At 43.9% G+C, this 15,567-nt stretch overlaps 1 protein-coding gene across 1 annotated transcript; it reads right to left on the reverse strand.

Moving 5' to 3' along the window:
• Positions 1-307: 307 nt before the first annotated feature.
• SGCA (sarcoglycan alpha) lies at positions 308-13,720 on the reverse strand. Its single transcript, XM_003768374.4, has 10 exons — positions 13,638-13,720; positions 12,144-12,257; positions 11,765-11,919; positions 11,336-11,408; positions 10,640-10,838; positions 9,770-9,932; positions 8,727-8,935; positions 7,640-7,666; positions 1,756-1,959; positions 308-869 (listed from the first exon to the last, which is right to left on the reverse strand). The coding sequence occupies exons 1-9, from the start codon at positions 13,678-13,680 to the stop codon at positions 1,779-1,781; spliced, it is 1,164 nt and encodes a 387-aa protein (XP_003768422.1). The 5' UTR covers positions 13,681-13,720; the 3' UTR covers positions 308-869; positions 1,756-1,778.
• Between the last annotated feature and the right edge of the window lie 1,847 nt (positions 13,721-15,567).

The following is a 15,567-nucleotide window of genomic DNA, read 5'->3' on the forward strand; positions in this document are numbered from 1 at the left end:
TCCCCAAATTATATCTTTAGAATTCAGGCTTATTTGGGAGACCTTGGACAACCTCCCACTTCAAGTTTACAAGTTCCAGGATTCTGTCTCCACCTCATTGTAAATGCATCTTTGGTTCCTAAAACAAGGCTGTGTCTACAAAAGTTAAAAAGATGTATAGACTGATAATCAATTAATTTTCTAGGCTGATTCCATACCCCAAACCATACCGTGGCTCTCTCTCCAGTGTTCCCTTCCTCTCCTTCCCTAATTTCCTCCAGAGAGAGGTTCTTACTTTGAGATTGACAACTCTATGGACTTACAGAGTCTGTGAACTTGGATGGGGGAGAAAATGAGATTATTTTTCTTTCTTACTAACCTCTAACCAAAATTAAATTTCCTTCAGTTATGGATTTTTAAAGATCTACACTATTTTGAAGAGTTCATAGCTTGCCAAGAATCCATGACACTAAAAAAAAGGTGAAAAATCTTTGGAGTAGAGAATTTTGGAGAATAGCAACTCTCTATGGAGAATAAATAGATCTTGGAGTCAAGCTTAAAGAATACAGAAATTGCAGATATGAGAAAACCTATTCCTTGGAAATTCCATTATTTCTCCATAGCACAAACATTGGGATCTCCAACCATTCCCAGGTGCCAGAAAGGGAACTAAGAAATCAGATGAGGTAGACATGAGGAATTAGATTTCTAAAAAAGATGGAGCCCATAGTCACCTGCAGATGGGTGAATTTATTTTCTCTATTTCTTTGATTCCCTCTTGGCCCCTTCCACTTCCCACACCCTGGCTGCAGCCCATATCCCTGCATGGCCCTTTGTAAGTGATTCATCTCAAGAGCAGCTGGATTCCTCAGATGGGATGTGGCCATTCCCTGGAGGGAAAGAAAAGGAAATAATGATGTTGGGAGAAGGGAATGGGGAAGAGCAGAGACACTTTTCCCTCACACTATATCATAGAATCATGGAGTCATCAAGTCACAAAATCACAATGACTTAGAATTGGAAAGGAAATCAGAGGTTATCTATTCCTTCATTGGAACCAGAGTAGTCATTTAGACTCATCTTGTTGTCATGAAAGCTTAAGATTTGGAGAGTGAGATTCCCTTTGGGGACTAAAACAGGTAATCCTGCTCATTGACTCCTTCCCCCGCCCCTAATTAGAATGTCCAGGAAACTTAGAAGAGTAAATGGGATGGATTTTGTCCTGTATCTCTTTTTTCCAAGGTGGTGATAGTGGGAGGAGTGAAGGAAACAACATGGATCATAGTATTTATAGTAATAAGAACCCTTATTGATCATCTTAGTCCAATACACTCATATTTGTGGGTAGGGAAACTGAAGCTCAGTGATTCAATGACACATTGAAAGTCACCTAGGGAGCAACAAAAGGGCAAAAGAAAGGGATTGGATTTACAGTCAGAGTGATTGAAGTTCCACTTAAAAGAACTGTCTCATGAGGGTTCTGAAACCAAGGAGTGGGTGATCCTCTAACTGTGGAAGATGTGGCTGTTTTTTCTTTATGGAAAGGATCAGGATTTGAACTCTCATCCCATCTACAAATCCAACTCTTTCTGAGTGTAGAATCATATAAAAACAGTTATATATAGATGGCAAGTAACCTGGATTTCCATGCTGGCAATTTGGGAAATCCATATTTATCCCATTGGGTAAAGGTCCCCTACCTCAGCCTCTGTATTAAGACCAATTGGAGAAGAGGCTGGTTCCTGGTTTGCCCATTTTCCAACTAGTTTTACTCACCTGGACAGAGCAGAAGTCCTCTCTCAGTGCTGGTCCAGAATGAGGGGCACCTGAGCAATGTCAGCACAGGGAGGCAGCCGCTCACCTGTGCGCACATTGAACATGGGCAAGGTGGACAGAGGCCGAGGCACTGAACGGTTTGCTGCCATCTGCCGCAGTTCTTCTGTGTTGCCATGAATGGTGCTGTGATGAACCATCTGTATGCTGTTGAGGGATCGGGAAGAAACGAGGGAGTCAGAACACACAAGGGTCTGACATGGGGGAACTTACAAGTTATATGGTGGAGGTGGCTTGTCTCTATCCCATACCACAAAGCTCATATTTGGTGGCAGACAAAAAGCTATATGTTCCCATGATAAATGTGGAAATATGTCCAGGAGAATTGCACGTATTTGACCTGTATTGGATTGCTTGCTGTCTAGGGAAGGAGCATGGGGGAGCGAGGGAGAAAAAATGTGGAACACAGGGTTTTGCAAGGGCAAATACTGAAAACTATCTTTGCATGTATTTTGAAAAATAAAAAAAACTATTATTTAAAAAAGGTATATGCTCAACAAAACCTCAAAGGAAGCAAGGCAGACACCTACAGTGAACTATGTGGAGAATATGGTAGAATAGTTGGGAGAGGGGGTATAATGTCAAATCACATTTACACACAGACCCAAAATGTATCATATCTTGGGAACCTCACACTTCAGCCCTCTTCTATAATTTCTGCCCTAGGAGTTCAGGTGCCAGGTGACAAAGGGGAATTGGGAAAGAACAAATCTGGGCATGGTGCCAGCTTGTGTGATCGCTGGAGAACAAGCATTGCCAATGCTATTTTGTCCATGACCCTGTCTCTACCTAGTTAACTGATTCCTACTTTTTAAACTCTCTCGTGGGTTTAAAGATGCCTCTTCATGATAGAAAAGCCACCCTCTACAATTGGGACACCAACCCCAGGGTTTCAGAACTCTCATGATCAATTCTTTGAAGTTAAATCTCAAGCTTCCTGGCTACAAGTTCAGCCTTTTTCTCTCATCCTATTCTATTCTCAGAGATGGAGAGCAGCAGGGTTTCATCAGACTTTTAGTGCCTCTGGGTGTTTATATGATCTTGGACTCTTTCATTTTCTTCTTTAGATAAATAGTCACAGTATGGGAAGGGTCCTTCCAGATCATCTATTCCAAACCACATTCCCATTTATAGAAGAAACAAAAGTGCAGGGAAATGACTTGGTCAAATAGGTAGAGTTGGGATTCAAGTCCAAGTCCTGAGATTCCACAGTGTTCTTTCACTAAGCTCCATTCTGACAATTCCTTTTCTGTCCCTAGATGCCACTCAAACCCTCTGCTCTTTTCCCAAACCCCAAACTTAGTTCAATCACTGTTCAGTCACAGTTACTTTAATATGGAAAGAGCAGTGAACTAGATACATCAAACAGCATGGAGATGGTGCCTCTGTCACTGATGGTATACTCAGTGCCCACTTCATCATGGTGTCTTAATATTCTGTGACAATTGGTATGTCCATAGTATGTCTTGAATATACCATGACAATTAGTATGTCCACAGTAACCATAAGCTCAGTCTTTATTCCATAGCTTGATCTCCTTATCCATGATTCCCCTTTTCTCAGCCCACCTCCTATTACATATCCCAGAATTCCCTGCCTCTGACTTGGCCTCTATAACCACCTAAACCTGTGCTCACACCTCTCTCTCCTTTAAGTCCTCCCATCTCACCCCTTCCTGTTCCATATTCAAGAACTTCCCTGATTCTTCCTACCCAAATCTGTCCCTTCCATTCCTCCAGTCCTACTATTGACAGTTCAGGCTCAGTCGCTTTCCCCTCATCCCAACTTTCCTATTATGGCCAAGGACACCACCATTTCTCCTAGTCACCCATGGTCATAACTTAGTGTCACTGTCCATTCTTTCCATTCATTCCATGTTTCAATCTTGTCATTTCTATATTCACAATATCTGACATACACATCTTATCTCCACTTGTATATCAACCATCCCATTCTATACCATATTAAAGACCCTCATCACTTCTCTCTTAGACTGTTACAGTATTTCCTCCCAATTGGCCTTCCTGCATCAATCCATCCTCTATTCAGCTGTTAAGTGATTTACTTAAAATACATTTCTGACCATGTAACCCCTGGGGTTCATAAACTCTTGTAAACCCCTATTATTCCCAGGATCAAAAACAATATTTTCTGTGTAACATTTCATTAAAAGCCCTTCACAACTGGACCAATTTTCTCTACTTTTATTGCTCAATTGCTTCAATCATATCTGACTTTTCATGACCCTATTTGAGATTTTCTTGGAAAAAAATTCTGGAGTGATTTGCTATTTCCTTTCTCCAGTTCATTTTACAGATGAGGAATGGAATGAAAACAAGGTTAAGTGACTTGCTCAGGGTCACACAGCTAGGAAATATCTGAGGCCAGATTTGAACTCAGAAAAATGAGTCTTCCAGATTCCAAGCCTGATGCTTACATTTCATGTATTCTGTGATCCAGCAACTCTGGCTTGCATCCTACTCCTCACATACAATACTCCACATCTCAACTCCATGCCTGGGACTGACTCTTTCTCATGTTGGAATACTCTGACTTCTTACCTTCTGCTTTCTGAGTTTAAAAAACTCAGCCTAAATCTAAACTTCTACATGCATTTCCTGTTCTCCAGAGCTGCTAATTTCTTCCCACTGAGATTTTGTAAGTACATACTTATTTGTATATTGTCTTCCTCATTAGAATGTGAGCCCCTTGTGGTGGGCAAGTATTATGCATGTTTTTGCTTTTCTTTTCATTTTTAGTGTTTAACGTGATACCTAACTAATAAGGAGTAATAAATGTTTATTGAAGAAGACTTTCTTGGCTCTGTGTCCTATTAATCCCACTTAACTGGAAGCTTCTTGAGGACAGAAACTATCATTTTCCTCTGGGTTTTGCTCCTAGTATCCAGCATAAGTCTCTGTCCAAGAGAAGTTTCAGTACAAAGTAAGATCTATCACCTTCCAATTTTAACTACACTTCCTAACTAGGTCTTAAATTTGGTTATTTCTACCCAGTAAAGAGTGCTGTCAGTCCCCTCTAAATTTAGGTGCCCTGAGATAAAGCACCAGTCACCTTGCCCTAGTTATAGCTCTGAAGGGAGGCTTTAATATTCCATATATGGGTAAACTAGGCCTCCAACACAAGTAAATTCATTTCATTTAAAACTCCAAGTCACATACGGGAAGAGTATTATACATGGTGAAAAATTAGTCTATTAGATTTTAGGTTCTTTGAGGCAGGAGCAGTTGTTTTTTCATCATGGTATTTCTCTTCCATCCCCTTCCTCCCCTCCCCCACCAATATTTAGCAGAAGGCTTGGTATACAGGTAGGCAATGTTTATTGAATCCAATTAGCTATAATCCAGTGGAATAATATTAAACTATACAAAGCCTTAGCTCTGATCAGCGTGGAATTTCCTTTCCCATGGGGCTTAGCAAACGGGTTTTCGGAATGTGAATAAACTTTGGAAAAGCAGGTTCTGTCTGAAGCAGGGGAAGGGATAGAATGACCTCTAGAGTCTGGAATTTATCTGGCAAAATTTACATTTCTAGAAAAAAAAAAATAGGAGTGAGAAGGGAGAAGATAAAACTGTATAAAAATTTGAGAGGGGAATCAGATAGAATGGAGAAAGATAAGACAAGGAATATTCCTCTCCTCCAAATAAGAAACTAAAGAGGAAAGAGAGGATCATGAAGCAGCAAGCTTAGTGCTCCCTGGAGTTAAGAACACCTGAGTTCAAATCCTTTCTTTCCTCCCAGATATTTTCTGGCTGTGAGACCCCAGGCAACTCTTTGACTCTTGGTTTTTTCATCTATGATATGGGGCTAATATTGCTACCTAATGACAGGATGGTTGTGAGAATCAAATGAGATCGTCTTTGTAAAGCCTTTGGCAAACCCTAAAAGTATTATGTATCAGTGCTAGCTACTGTTATTATTATCCAATGACACAGTTAAGTGGAAACTATCCAAGAGCTTGTTTTCTATGGCTTGAACCAAAATCCCTGTTTTTATTTCCCGGGTTCTTCAACACTCCCTGTGAATATGTCACATAAATGCTATGATGTGTGTGTTTTCTGTAATGCACACATGGATAGCTGGTTTCCAAAATGTATTTAAGCCTTATCATCTCCAAAGCATGAGATGCTAAAATGCAGAAGCGTAAGTGTAATCTATTTGATATACATTTGCCTGCATACATCAACATGTACTTGCTACAATATATCAACTCCTGCTCTGCCGTGGGGACTCATCAACCACGTCCTCCAAAGCACCCACGGAAGCATATCTGCCAACATGCCATTACCTACACTCCCACTATCATGCAATTATATACATGCCCCTTAGGGCAGGAACACTTGGTTTTCCCAATGTTCGAGCCTTGCCCCCTTCTTCACCTAGACCCCTTCTGCTCTCTGTGCCCCCATGGTAGAGAACAATGGCCCAACTATGACCCCCTCGACAGGGTTCTGATGTGGTCATAATGCCGCCCTTGGGTCACCATAGAGACTGCCTTGAGCCCCTCTCCCTGATCCCACCAGTTTGCAGGGCCAAGTGAGGGGCACACAACCTCAGTCCGTCCTCCCATCAGGGGAAGCCACTAGTCAGAGCTGAAAGGGAAGGGGCTCCGGGAGTCAAGAGACAAGCCTCACCCAGTCAGCCTATCGACAGCCCCCGACTACCCAGGATTGGCCCTTCTGAGAGTCTTTCCCTCCCACCAACCTGGAAGTCGTAACACCTAATTCTCCTCACCCGGCACCAGCCGGGGAGGAAGAAGTAGAGGGGAACCCTACACCTCAGCCCCCCTCTCCACCTGTAGCCCCAATCTCTGCTGATTCCCCAGGGGGGCAGGTGCCTGATGGCACAGGGGCATCAGGGGAGAACAAAGCTGAATGCCCAAGCAATCGCCGGAGACCAAGCCTGTCAGAGGTGATCCTATGGGCAGTGGCAGGTTCCAAGACACGCCGGGGAGTCTCCTTGGCCACTCTGAAGAAGGCTGTTAGCAACACAGGCTTCAACATGGTCCGCAATGCTCAGCGCTTCAAGCGGGTGCTAAAGGGACTGGTGGCCAAGGGAGTGCTGAAGCAAGTGACGGGCACTGGGGTTTCAGGCTCCTTCCGAATGGGCAAGAAGAAGCTGAAGTGCAAGAAGCCAGGGCGGCGCCAGAGGCAGAAGCGCCAGAGGAAGCAGCCACCCCAAGAGGAGCAGCAGAAGGCCAAGGGGCGCCAAAAAAAGGGATCCCGCAAGACAGCCCGCCGCTCTCGGAAATAGTGAAGGAGGCCAGGCCAGTGGGATGAGAATACTCAGGCCAGCCGCAGGCACGGTGTGAATAAAGGGAACTGTTATTTCACACGAGCCTCTATAGGGTTCTTTGGAAGTCTATTGATCTTATTAGGGGAGGGGTGTCGATGGTCTGCTGGGCATGGCGGGTGCCTCAGGTTGGGAAGATGGCAAAGGAAACATAGGCAAGGCAGTGGGAAATGACAAAAGGACTCCTAAGCTAAACCAAGGCTCTGTTGGGATGCCAGGACTGGCAGGGGAGAAGGGAAACTGATTGGTGGGGGAACTATCTTCACTTTAAGTCCTGACCAGGAGATATATGCACACAATTATAGACCCAACAGGCCAGGTTTCCATCACTAGGTTCCCCCCACCCCACCCCACCTAAAAGACCATCCTCGACAGTGAAGAGAACTTAATCTCTGTCATTCAGAGCTTGAACAAAATGTTTTCAGACCCTCAGCATGAACGACCCTTCAAATGGTTTCTATTCTCCCAAGAGTAGGAATCCTCTCACCTAAACCCCTCTTCTCTGTGTCATACTCACTCAGAGGTAGCAAGGTTTCTCTTCAACCTGTAGAAAGGAGAGTTAGAGATAGTATCAGCTGATGAATGCTGACCATCCCCATTCCCGACCTCTGCTTCCAGTTAGAGCCAATTGAGATTAGCAGCACACACACTAAGCCTGACTTTTCTCAAAGGGGGCAAGAGGAATTTGGGATGCTCATTTGCATAACTGCCATTTGCAGAGGGCTGAAACTCTGAAAAGGTCTACTTGAATCAGACAGAAGAGCACTTAAGGCTAATTACCTACTCCTCTGAGATAATGGTTCTATGTACATATATTTAGATGTGATGGTGATGTGATGGCTCTCCTCACCACTGGTGCTTGCTGAATGTGTGGTGGCGAGGCAATCGTAGGCAAGGATTGGAGGGCTGAGGGAGAGAGGTCAGAGTCGCTCTGCCGCAGGAGGAGAAGGAGAGAAACTCAGGCTGCAGACTCCAGAGTCCAGGATTCACTTCTAAGGAGCCACATAGCAACTTGCCTGCCTCCTTTACTTCTCCTCTTAAAGACCAAGGACTCTGACTGATCCTGAGGCCCTCCAGAGAGCTAGCCCAGGCATTATAGCCACTGAATCCTCAAAGACAATGTTAGAGCAAAGCTAGGTTTTTAAAAAAGAGACAATACTGAGAATTAATATGGGACATAGTGTGGTGGGGACCTTATTTACAAGTCCTGTTTAGAACTCAGTTATCTATGAAACCTAAAAGGCCCTGGAGGAAGATGTCAGTAAAGGATCAAATGGTCAACAAAAACCAGGTCCTCCCCACAGATTTAGGATTAGCTACACGGCTAGTTCTATCCCTTATCTTCCTAACTCATCTAAAAACCTGCTGCTACCTCTGGCTCCTAACACAGCACAGACTGGCTTTAGTTGGAATCATAGACACCTTAGAACTTATCTAGTCCTACCCTTATTTAACAAAGCAACAATTTAGGGCCCAAGAGAGAAATGACTGCCATGATAATCCAAATGCAAGAAATAGAACCAGCATTCCCTAATTCCGCATCAAATGAGGAAATGGAAAGAGATAGAGAGCCTGCCATGATCTGCCCCTCTCCCCCAACTTACACGCCCTCCCTTCGGCAGCACATGATGTAAGCCAGAATCAGGGTAAGAAGTAGGGCCACCAGCAAGGGTACCAGGAGGGTTATCAGGGCGTCCGTCAGGAAGTATCGATCAGGTGCCTCTGTTGGGGGGCAGAAGTAGGGATCATGCTCCAAAATGCCATCGCCCCAGGTGGGCACTGGCCCAGGTAGTACAGGAACTGATTTATCCACCTGGTTTCAAAAGAATCAACAAAATAACTTAATCTGAAGTGAGAGAGACCAGGGAATAGTTTAGGGGAAAAACAGGGACCAGCAGAGTGAAAGGAAATACAGTTGAAGACTTCTGTGGCCTGATCCCTGGGCCCCCTGCGGGCAATGGGGAATGGTCTTTAACCATAGTTGGAGTCATGTCTGGGAACTGGCCTCCCAGCACCCACATTCCCTCCTTCCCCTTGCCTGCGGTGCAGTGGAGACCTAGGGTTCAAAAGCTGGATTGGCTATTTTCTATCTGCATGACCCTCACATTTCTGACTCTGTTTCCTCTTCTATAAATGAAGAGGGTGGATAGACAACCTCTAAGGTTTATATGTCTGATGATTGATCGGGATTCCCAGCAAATCAGTCCACTGGGTAGCTGAGGCCCCCTGGTGTAGGAAGGGAGAACCACAGGATCTGTTTTCTTTATAACACCTTAATACACATATTAAGGGTACTCTAAGGCTATAAATTACAGATAAGTAGCTGATGTGCATTGGCAGGGGAAATGGTTTATAAAAATCCAGACCAAAATGATGATAATCAATTGAGCAATCATTTTCCCCTTCTGTTTAGTATGTTATAGTTAACAAAGTGTTTTTACATACAACACTGGATCCTTCTCCCAAGCTTGTGAGTCAGGCAGGGCAGGGTTGATTGTCCCCATTTTATAGATAAGGAAAATGAGACTCAAAGATGTTAAATGACTGTCATTCCCTTTTGTCTTGAAGTAGCAGAACTTCGGGCTTTTCATTCAGTCTGGTGGGGCAGGGGCTAGAATACCCATTCAGGGGAAGTCACATTCCTCACCAGGGACACATTGCACCAGTCGACTCTGAAGTGGGGTACGAAGCTGTCATAGCAGGACAGAAGTGGTGGCTGGCCCTGGGTGCAGCGATCATGACTGGCAGGGGACCCTACCACCTTCAAGCAGGTGGAGAAGGGTCTAGAAGAACCCACTTGGATGTAAACCCTAGGTCAGAAGAGATCACACCTGAGTAGCAAGAATTGCTTTGACCCCTAGAAGGTGCTATAAACTTGAGGAGGGCAGGGAGATTTATTAGCATGGGGAAATGGGGGAAAGATGAGATTGCAGAATAAGACACACATTTTTGGTCACAGTCAATGTGGGAATTTGTTTTCCTTGACTAATGTTTGTTACAAGGACTTTTTTGTCTTTTATTTTTTTCCTTAGGGGAGGGAGTAAGGAGGTGGAAGAGAAAACAAATGCGTATTCATTGAATGACTTTTTTCTTCTAAGAGTGTAAAACATACAAACAAATAAAATGCTCTAATGGGAAAAGAAAGGACTGTTGGCAACCCGTGAGGGATGTATGTGGAAAGGGCTGGAGAGGAGACACAACTCAGTGAATTAGTAGAATTAGGAATTTATTCCTCTTTCCCTTTCATTCAAAGAAATGGGCCTGAGGATAAGGAGACTATTAAAGGAAGTTTCCTTGGATTTGATGGATGGACAGTTTGGAAATGCAAAAGGCAACATGGTGTAATGCTGGATCTGGATTCAGGAAGACCTAATTTCTGTTCTTGCTTCTGACATTTTGCTGTGTTTGGACTTAGTAAAAGAAATGGCTGCACTGAAAGCTTATATCCTTGACATTTTTAAATACTGAAAAGGCCAAGTAACTGGGAAGTGACACGAGGATCCCCCACCAAGCCTACCCCTCTTTCCGGCCTTCAATGGGAAGAGGGACACGACCCCCTCGATCCAGTGCAGAAGTGATGTTGAGTAACTGTAGTTCTCCAGGCACCCAGAGTCCACCGAGGGCAGTCAAAAAGCGTTGACCAATGGGTGAGGGCAACACCTCTTCAACATCGTGACTTTGTACCAGAAACTCAGCCTCATATGGAAGTGAGGGGCCTGTGGAAGAACAGGGGAAGTGCCTTGGGTGGGATCCACATAAGCCCCCAAACCACCTATCCTTTGTCACTCCTAACTCCAACTTCCTAGGCTCCAATACCCAATTCTTCCCTCTCTTTTTCCATCTTTCCCTCTTCAAACTTCAAATCCCAATCCCATAGTCTAGCGACATCCTAAAATCCCTTTAAAGTCCCCCCATCACAGAATCCCCCCCATATAGCATCCCAAATTCCCATTAACTTCAATGCTTTGTGTTCCTCTTCAATCTTTTTCCTAGTACCAGCTCTCAGCTTTCCAATCTCTGAATTCATTCCCTGCCTCTCTTATATAATAATAATAAATCTCACATTTTCTCAAATTCCCCATTTCTGGTCCTTAATAGAACACCTCAATCTCACCCCCACCCCCACTCCCACTCACATACATAAACACTAACTCCTCTTTCTTTCCTAGGGGAAAGCCACAAGATCTGGAGTAGGAAGGGGGATCAATGGTACCTTCAGGCTCCCCTATCAGCAGTACCAATCTCTGTCGGGTTGTCTCAAAGCTCTCTCTGTTATAGGCTATGACCTGTGGGAGGAGATAGAAGTGAAGTGAGTGAATCCAGGGTGCCAAGTCTAAGGGGAGGGAGGAGTAGAACCAGAGGCCTTGCCAAGGGGAGGAGAGTAATGAAAGGAGGAGAGGAGGGGGTAGGGGTGGGTAACATCTGTGCAGCTGGGTATGGACTAATTGCCATGCAAATTATATGTAAATAACATGCAAATAAAGATCCAAGATGCCTTCCACCTTTGGGGAGCCATTGTCAGAACTGGATCTTCTGATGATCCAAGCCCAACCCTTTCATTTTTCAGAGGTGGAGGGGTAATGGGGGCAGGCAGACATAAGGGTTCAGAAGCCTGGGGTCATCATGGGACTCTTTCAGGTACCTCAATGATTTGTTGGCCTCTGTCTTCAAGTGTAGGGGTCCCATAGAGAAAACCAGGATGACTGGGACTTCTCTGGGTATAGCGGAGCCATCGAGGCAAGTCTGGATGCCCCAGTAGGTGGGCATGAAAGGTAACCAGCGTATTAGGTCTGGGATCTGGGAAGAAGGGAAGCAGGCATTTCAACACCTAGCTCTCTCACCTTCCTGAGGAAAAGGCATCTAACGGCCCCACCCCATGGCAACAACTATGTAGTCAACTATCAGGAGATGTGAACACCCCTTTCCTCAGCCCTTCTCCCCTGCGGAATCCTAGAGGTCCCATGGGCCTCTTGAGATATATTGCAGAGGAGAGGGGGTGTTAGGTGAATAGCCCTCCTCACCTGTGTCAGGCAAATCCAGAAAACTGGAGGGCTCCAACGTATGAATGAAGACTCTGCCGATGAGAGGGTGCAGCATCTGCTGAGCGCCAATACCTCCAAATTCAGACAGGAGTCCTGTGGGGACAATACAAGGAGGTCTAAATCCCAAAGGCTCAACCTCCCTTTAACATAGTTTTACCAGCCTCTAAGAGTAGAATCATCCCTGGAGGTCAGTTTGAAGTCAGGAAGGGCAAGTTAACCAGACAGTCTTCCTCCTTCCCTGATCCCTGAAACGCCTCCTAATCAACCCTGTATCCAAGATGCCCTAAGACAGGTTCCTCCTATGTTGCAGCACAATTGGGTGACACTGACATTTTGAAACCATAGAGTGGCACTTGCTTCTAACAAGGCAATGTCCCGAATAGACTATACTGAGGGCAGTCGGGCGCAAGAACAACTCTTTTCCTTAATCTCCAGTTTTGAGGGAGAAAGACAAGGAATATAAATAGTATTAATAATGGTCAAACATGTCACGATTAGGGGCAGCTAGATGGCACAGTGAATCGAGCACTGGCTCTGGAATCAGGAGGACCCAAGTTCAAATCCAGTCTCAGACACTTAACACTTACTAGCTATGTGATTCTGGACAAGTCACTTAACCCCAATTGACACTAGGGGGCGGGGGAGAGGGGAAGCATGACGTGATTAGCAATAATATTATTATTTGTTATGATTTCATTTTAGAGAAAACTTTTGATAAGAATGTGCATTGGGGGTATAGTTAGGGAAGGATGAATTGTTAACAGGAATTCCAGTGAAATGGGCAAGATATGGGTACAGAACTGGTCACAGAGAAAAGTGGCATTGTACTCTGCTGGATTGGAGAATAGATAGAGGAGAGCAGGATTGGGAGTAGTGAGGTAAGGATTGTCCAAAGAAGAAATATGATCTTCACCCACAGCCCCTCGGAAGCAGCAGACAGGAGTTATATTAGGGGGTTGGATGCTAGGATCTTCTAAAGATAAGGATTCCTAGGGGTGGAGTAAAAAACAGCCTTCAAGAGACACTCGTCTCTTGATAGGTCCCCTCCCCCTCTCTGCCAAATTTAGCCAGGGTTGGGCTACAGGCTCTGGAGCAGACTAGGCAGCTATGTACACCATCCACAAGTTCAGCCCATTAAAGGGAATGGGACAGGAGTTTTAGGCAAAACTGGGAACTAATATGCACTTTTCCCTAGGTTCCCTCAATTCAACAGCACATCCCCTCACACCCCCACAGCTACTCAGTAAGTTCAGTCCTCTCATCCTGACCTCACAGCTCACAGACCAGTTTGCAAAAGTTTCAACCCTGACAATCATATACAACCTTCTGTCCTAATTTCCTCAGCCCACCTTTCTAAGCCCCAACCCCAACCTGCTCACACCTGACCAACTCCCAACCGACTCTCCACCTGATTCTATAACCCATCCACTTCCCTAGCCCCAGGTCTCCTGGGACAGGCTGATCCCCACTTGCCTATGAGAAGATAAGTCCAGACCAGCACCAGAGCTGCCGCCATGTCTGCCCCAAGCTCAGCTGGGGCCCCTCTGACTGACGCAGACAGGCGGGTGCTGGATGGGGGAGGGCAGAGGAGAGGGTATTCAGACAGAGGAACTGGGTCCTAGCTGCAGTCCCAAATATTCTCCTGTTGACTGTATTCCACCCCCACCCTAAGACAGTGAATGATTTGTGGGGGAGAAGAGAAAAAGACATGGTATGGATTAAGGATGTAATATGCCCCTTAGTGGATGTGGAGATATAGATTTGTTCGTTTCTCTTCATGTATCTGCCCAAACCAAGCACCCATGGGCAAATGCCTGGGCTGGGTTCTGGGAGAAGCATGTCTTCTCTGGCCAGGATGGGGTAAGTGGCAGCCTGCCTAATGGCAGCCTGCCTGGAGGCAGAGGAATGGATGAGGTCACTTCTTATTTCCTGTGTCTATTGGCTAACTCTCCCCTGAGACAGGACACCAGTTGAGTTCTTTATTTTATTCTTTAATTTGTGGGTTTCTTTCCTTTTATTTAAGAACCTTTATTAATGCTTTACAATGATTTCCCCCCACCCCAAGAAAACCTTTCCTTGTAACAAAGCACTTTTCAACAATACAAGTCAACACATTGCCCATATCTCACAACGTATACCTCATTCCACACCTACAGGCCACACCCTCTGAAAAGAAACAGTAGGGGTGCTTCACAGTTCAGTCTTCTGAAATCATGATTGTTCTCTGTAGTGACCAGAGTTCTGAAGTCTTTCATAATTGTTTTCCCTTATCGTATTATGATCATTGTAGTCATTGTTCTTCTAGGTCTGCTTACTTCATACTGTATAAGTTCATACAAAACTCTTCAAGTTATTCCCTATTTTTCATATTCATAGGTTTAAAGTATAATCATATTATATCTATATACCATAATTTGTCCAATCATTTCTGTATTGATGGGAACTCTTCCTTTTAGTTTTGTTACTAAAACGTGTTAAGATAAAGATTTTTACATATATGGGACATTTCCATTATCCCCCTTCCTTCTCTTCTCTCATTTTCTGTCTCTCTCTTGCTCTCTTTTTCAGTCTCCGTGATTATCTCTCTGTCTCTCTCTGTGTGCATGTCTCTTATCTATTGTAAACTTATCATCAACAAAAACAAGCATTTCAAAATACAAAGAGGAAAGACAGGATCAAGTCATGTACTTACATAGAATGGTCTGTCCTTAGCCTACTATTTGACTATCATAGTCATCCTCACCACTCTTGAGATCTAAGGCAAACCTTATATTTAATATGTTTAGACATGTTCTGATTCATTTTTTAAATTTTAACATCTTTCTCATTAATTAAATACTTAGTTCTGAGATCTTAGATCATGTTTTTAAATGATTATTCATCTGATAAAATGAAGAAAACTTTTCCCCTATGAGTAGTAGCTTACCTCTTTTTATCAAAACTCCTATTCAATCTTTTTGGCTTAAATATCAAAATTAGTGGCTAGATAATTTATTAGTAATGTAACAATAGCACAAAGGTATAAATATTTAAATAATTATTTACAATGTTTAAGCCATAAGAAAGATCATGGCCAGACTCATTTTTTTTTCTTACTATTACTTCTGAACTCTCCTCACATCTAGAATATAGTCCCACCACTCAATTCTCATAATTGCAGCTGTCTCTCAAATCATCTTGTTTCTTCACAAAATAAGATACAGAACAGTTCTGCCAACAAAGGAGTTTTTTTCATTTTCTTTCTTTCATTTTTCTCAGTTTCTTTCAGACGTTCAGCATCAATAGTCTCTCCGAAATGACAGTTAAACTCAGTCTCTTTAGAGATGACAGTTAAAACTCAATCTCTACCAACACCAGTTAAAATTTAATCTCTTTACAAATAGCAGTTAACACTCTTTGCTTC

Source organism: Sarcophilus harrisii, chromosome 4 (assembly GCF_902635505.1).
Source record: "Sarcophilus harrisii chromosome 4, mSarHar1.11, whole genome shotgun sequence".
NCBI classification, from domain to species: Eukaryota; Metazoa; Chordata; class Mammalia; order Dasyuromorphia; family Dasyuridae; genus Sarcophilus; species Sarcophilus harrisii.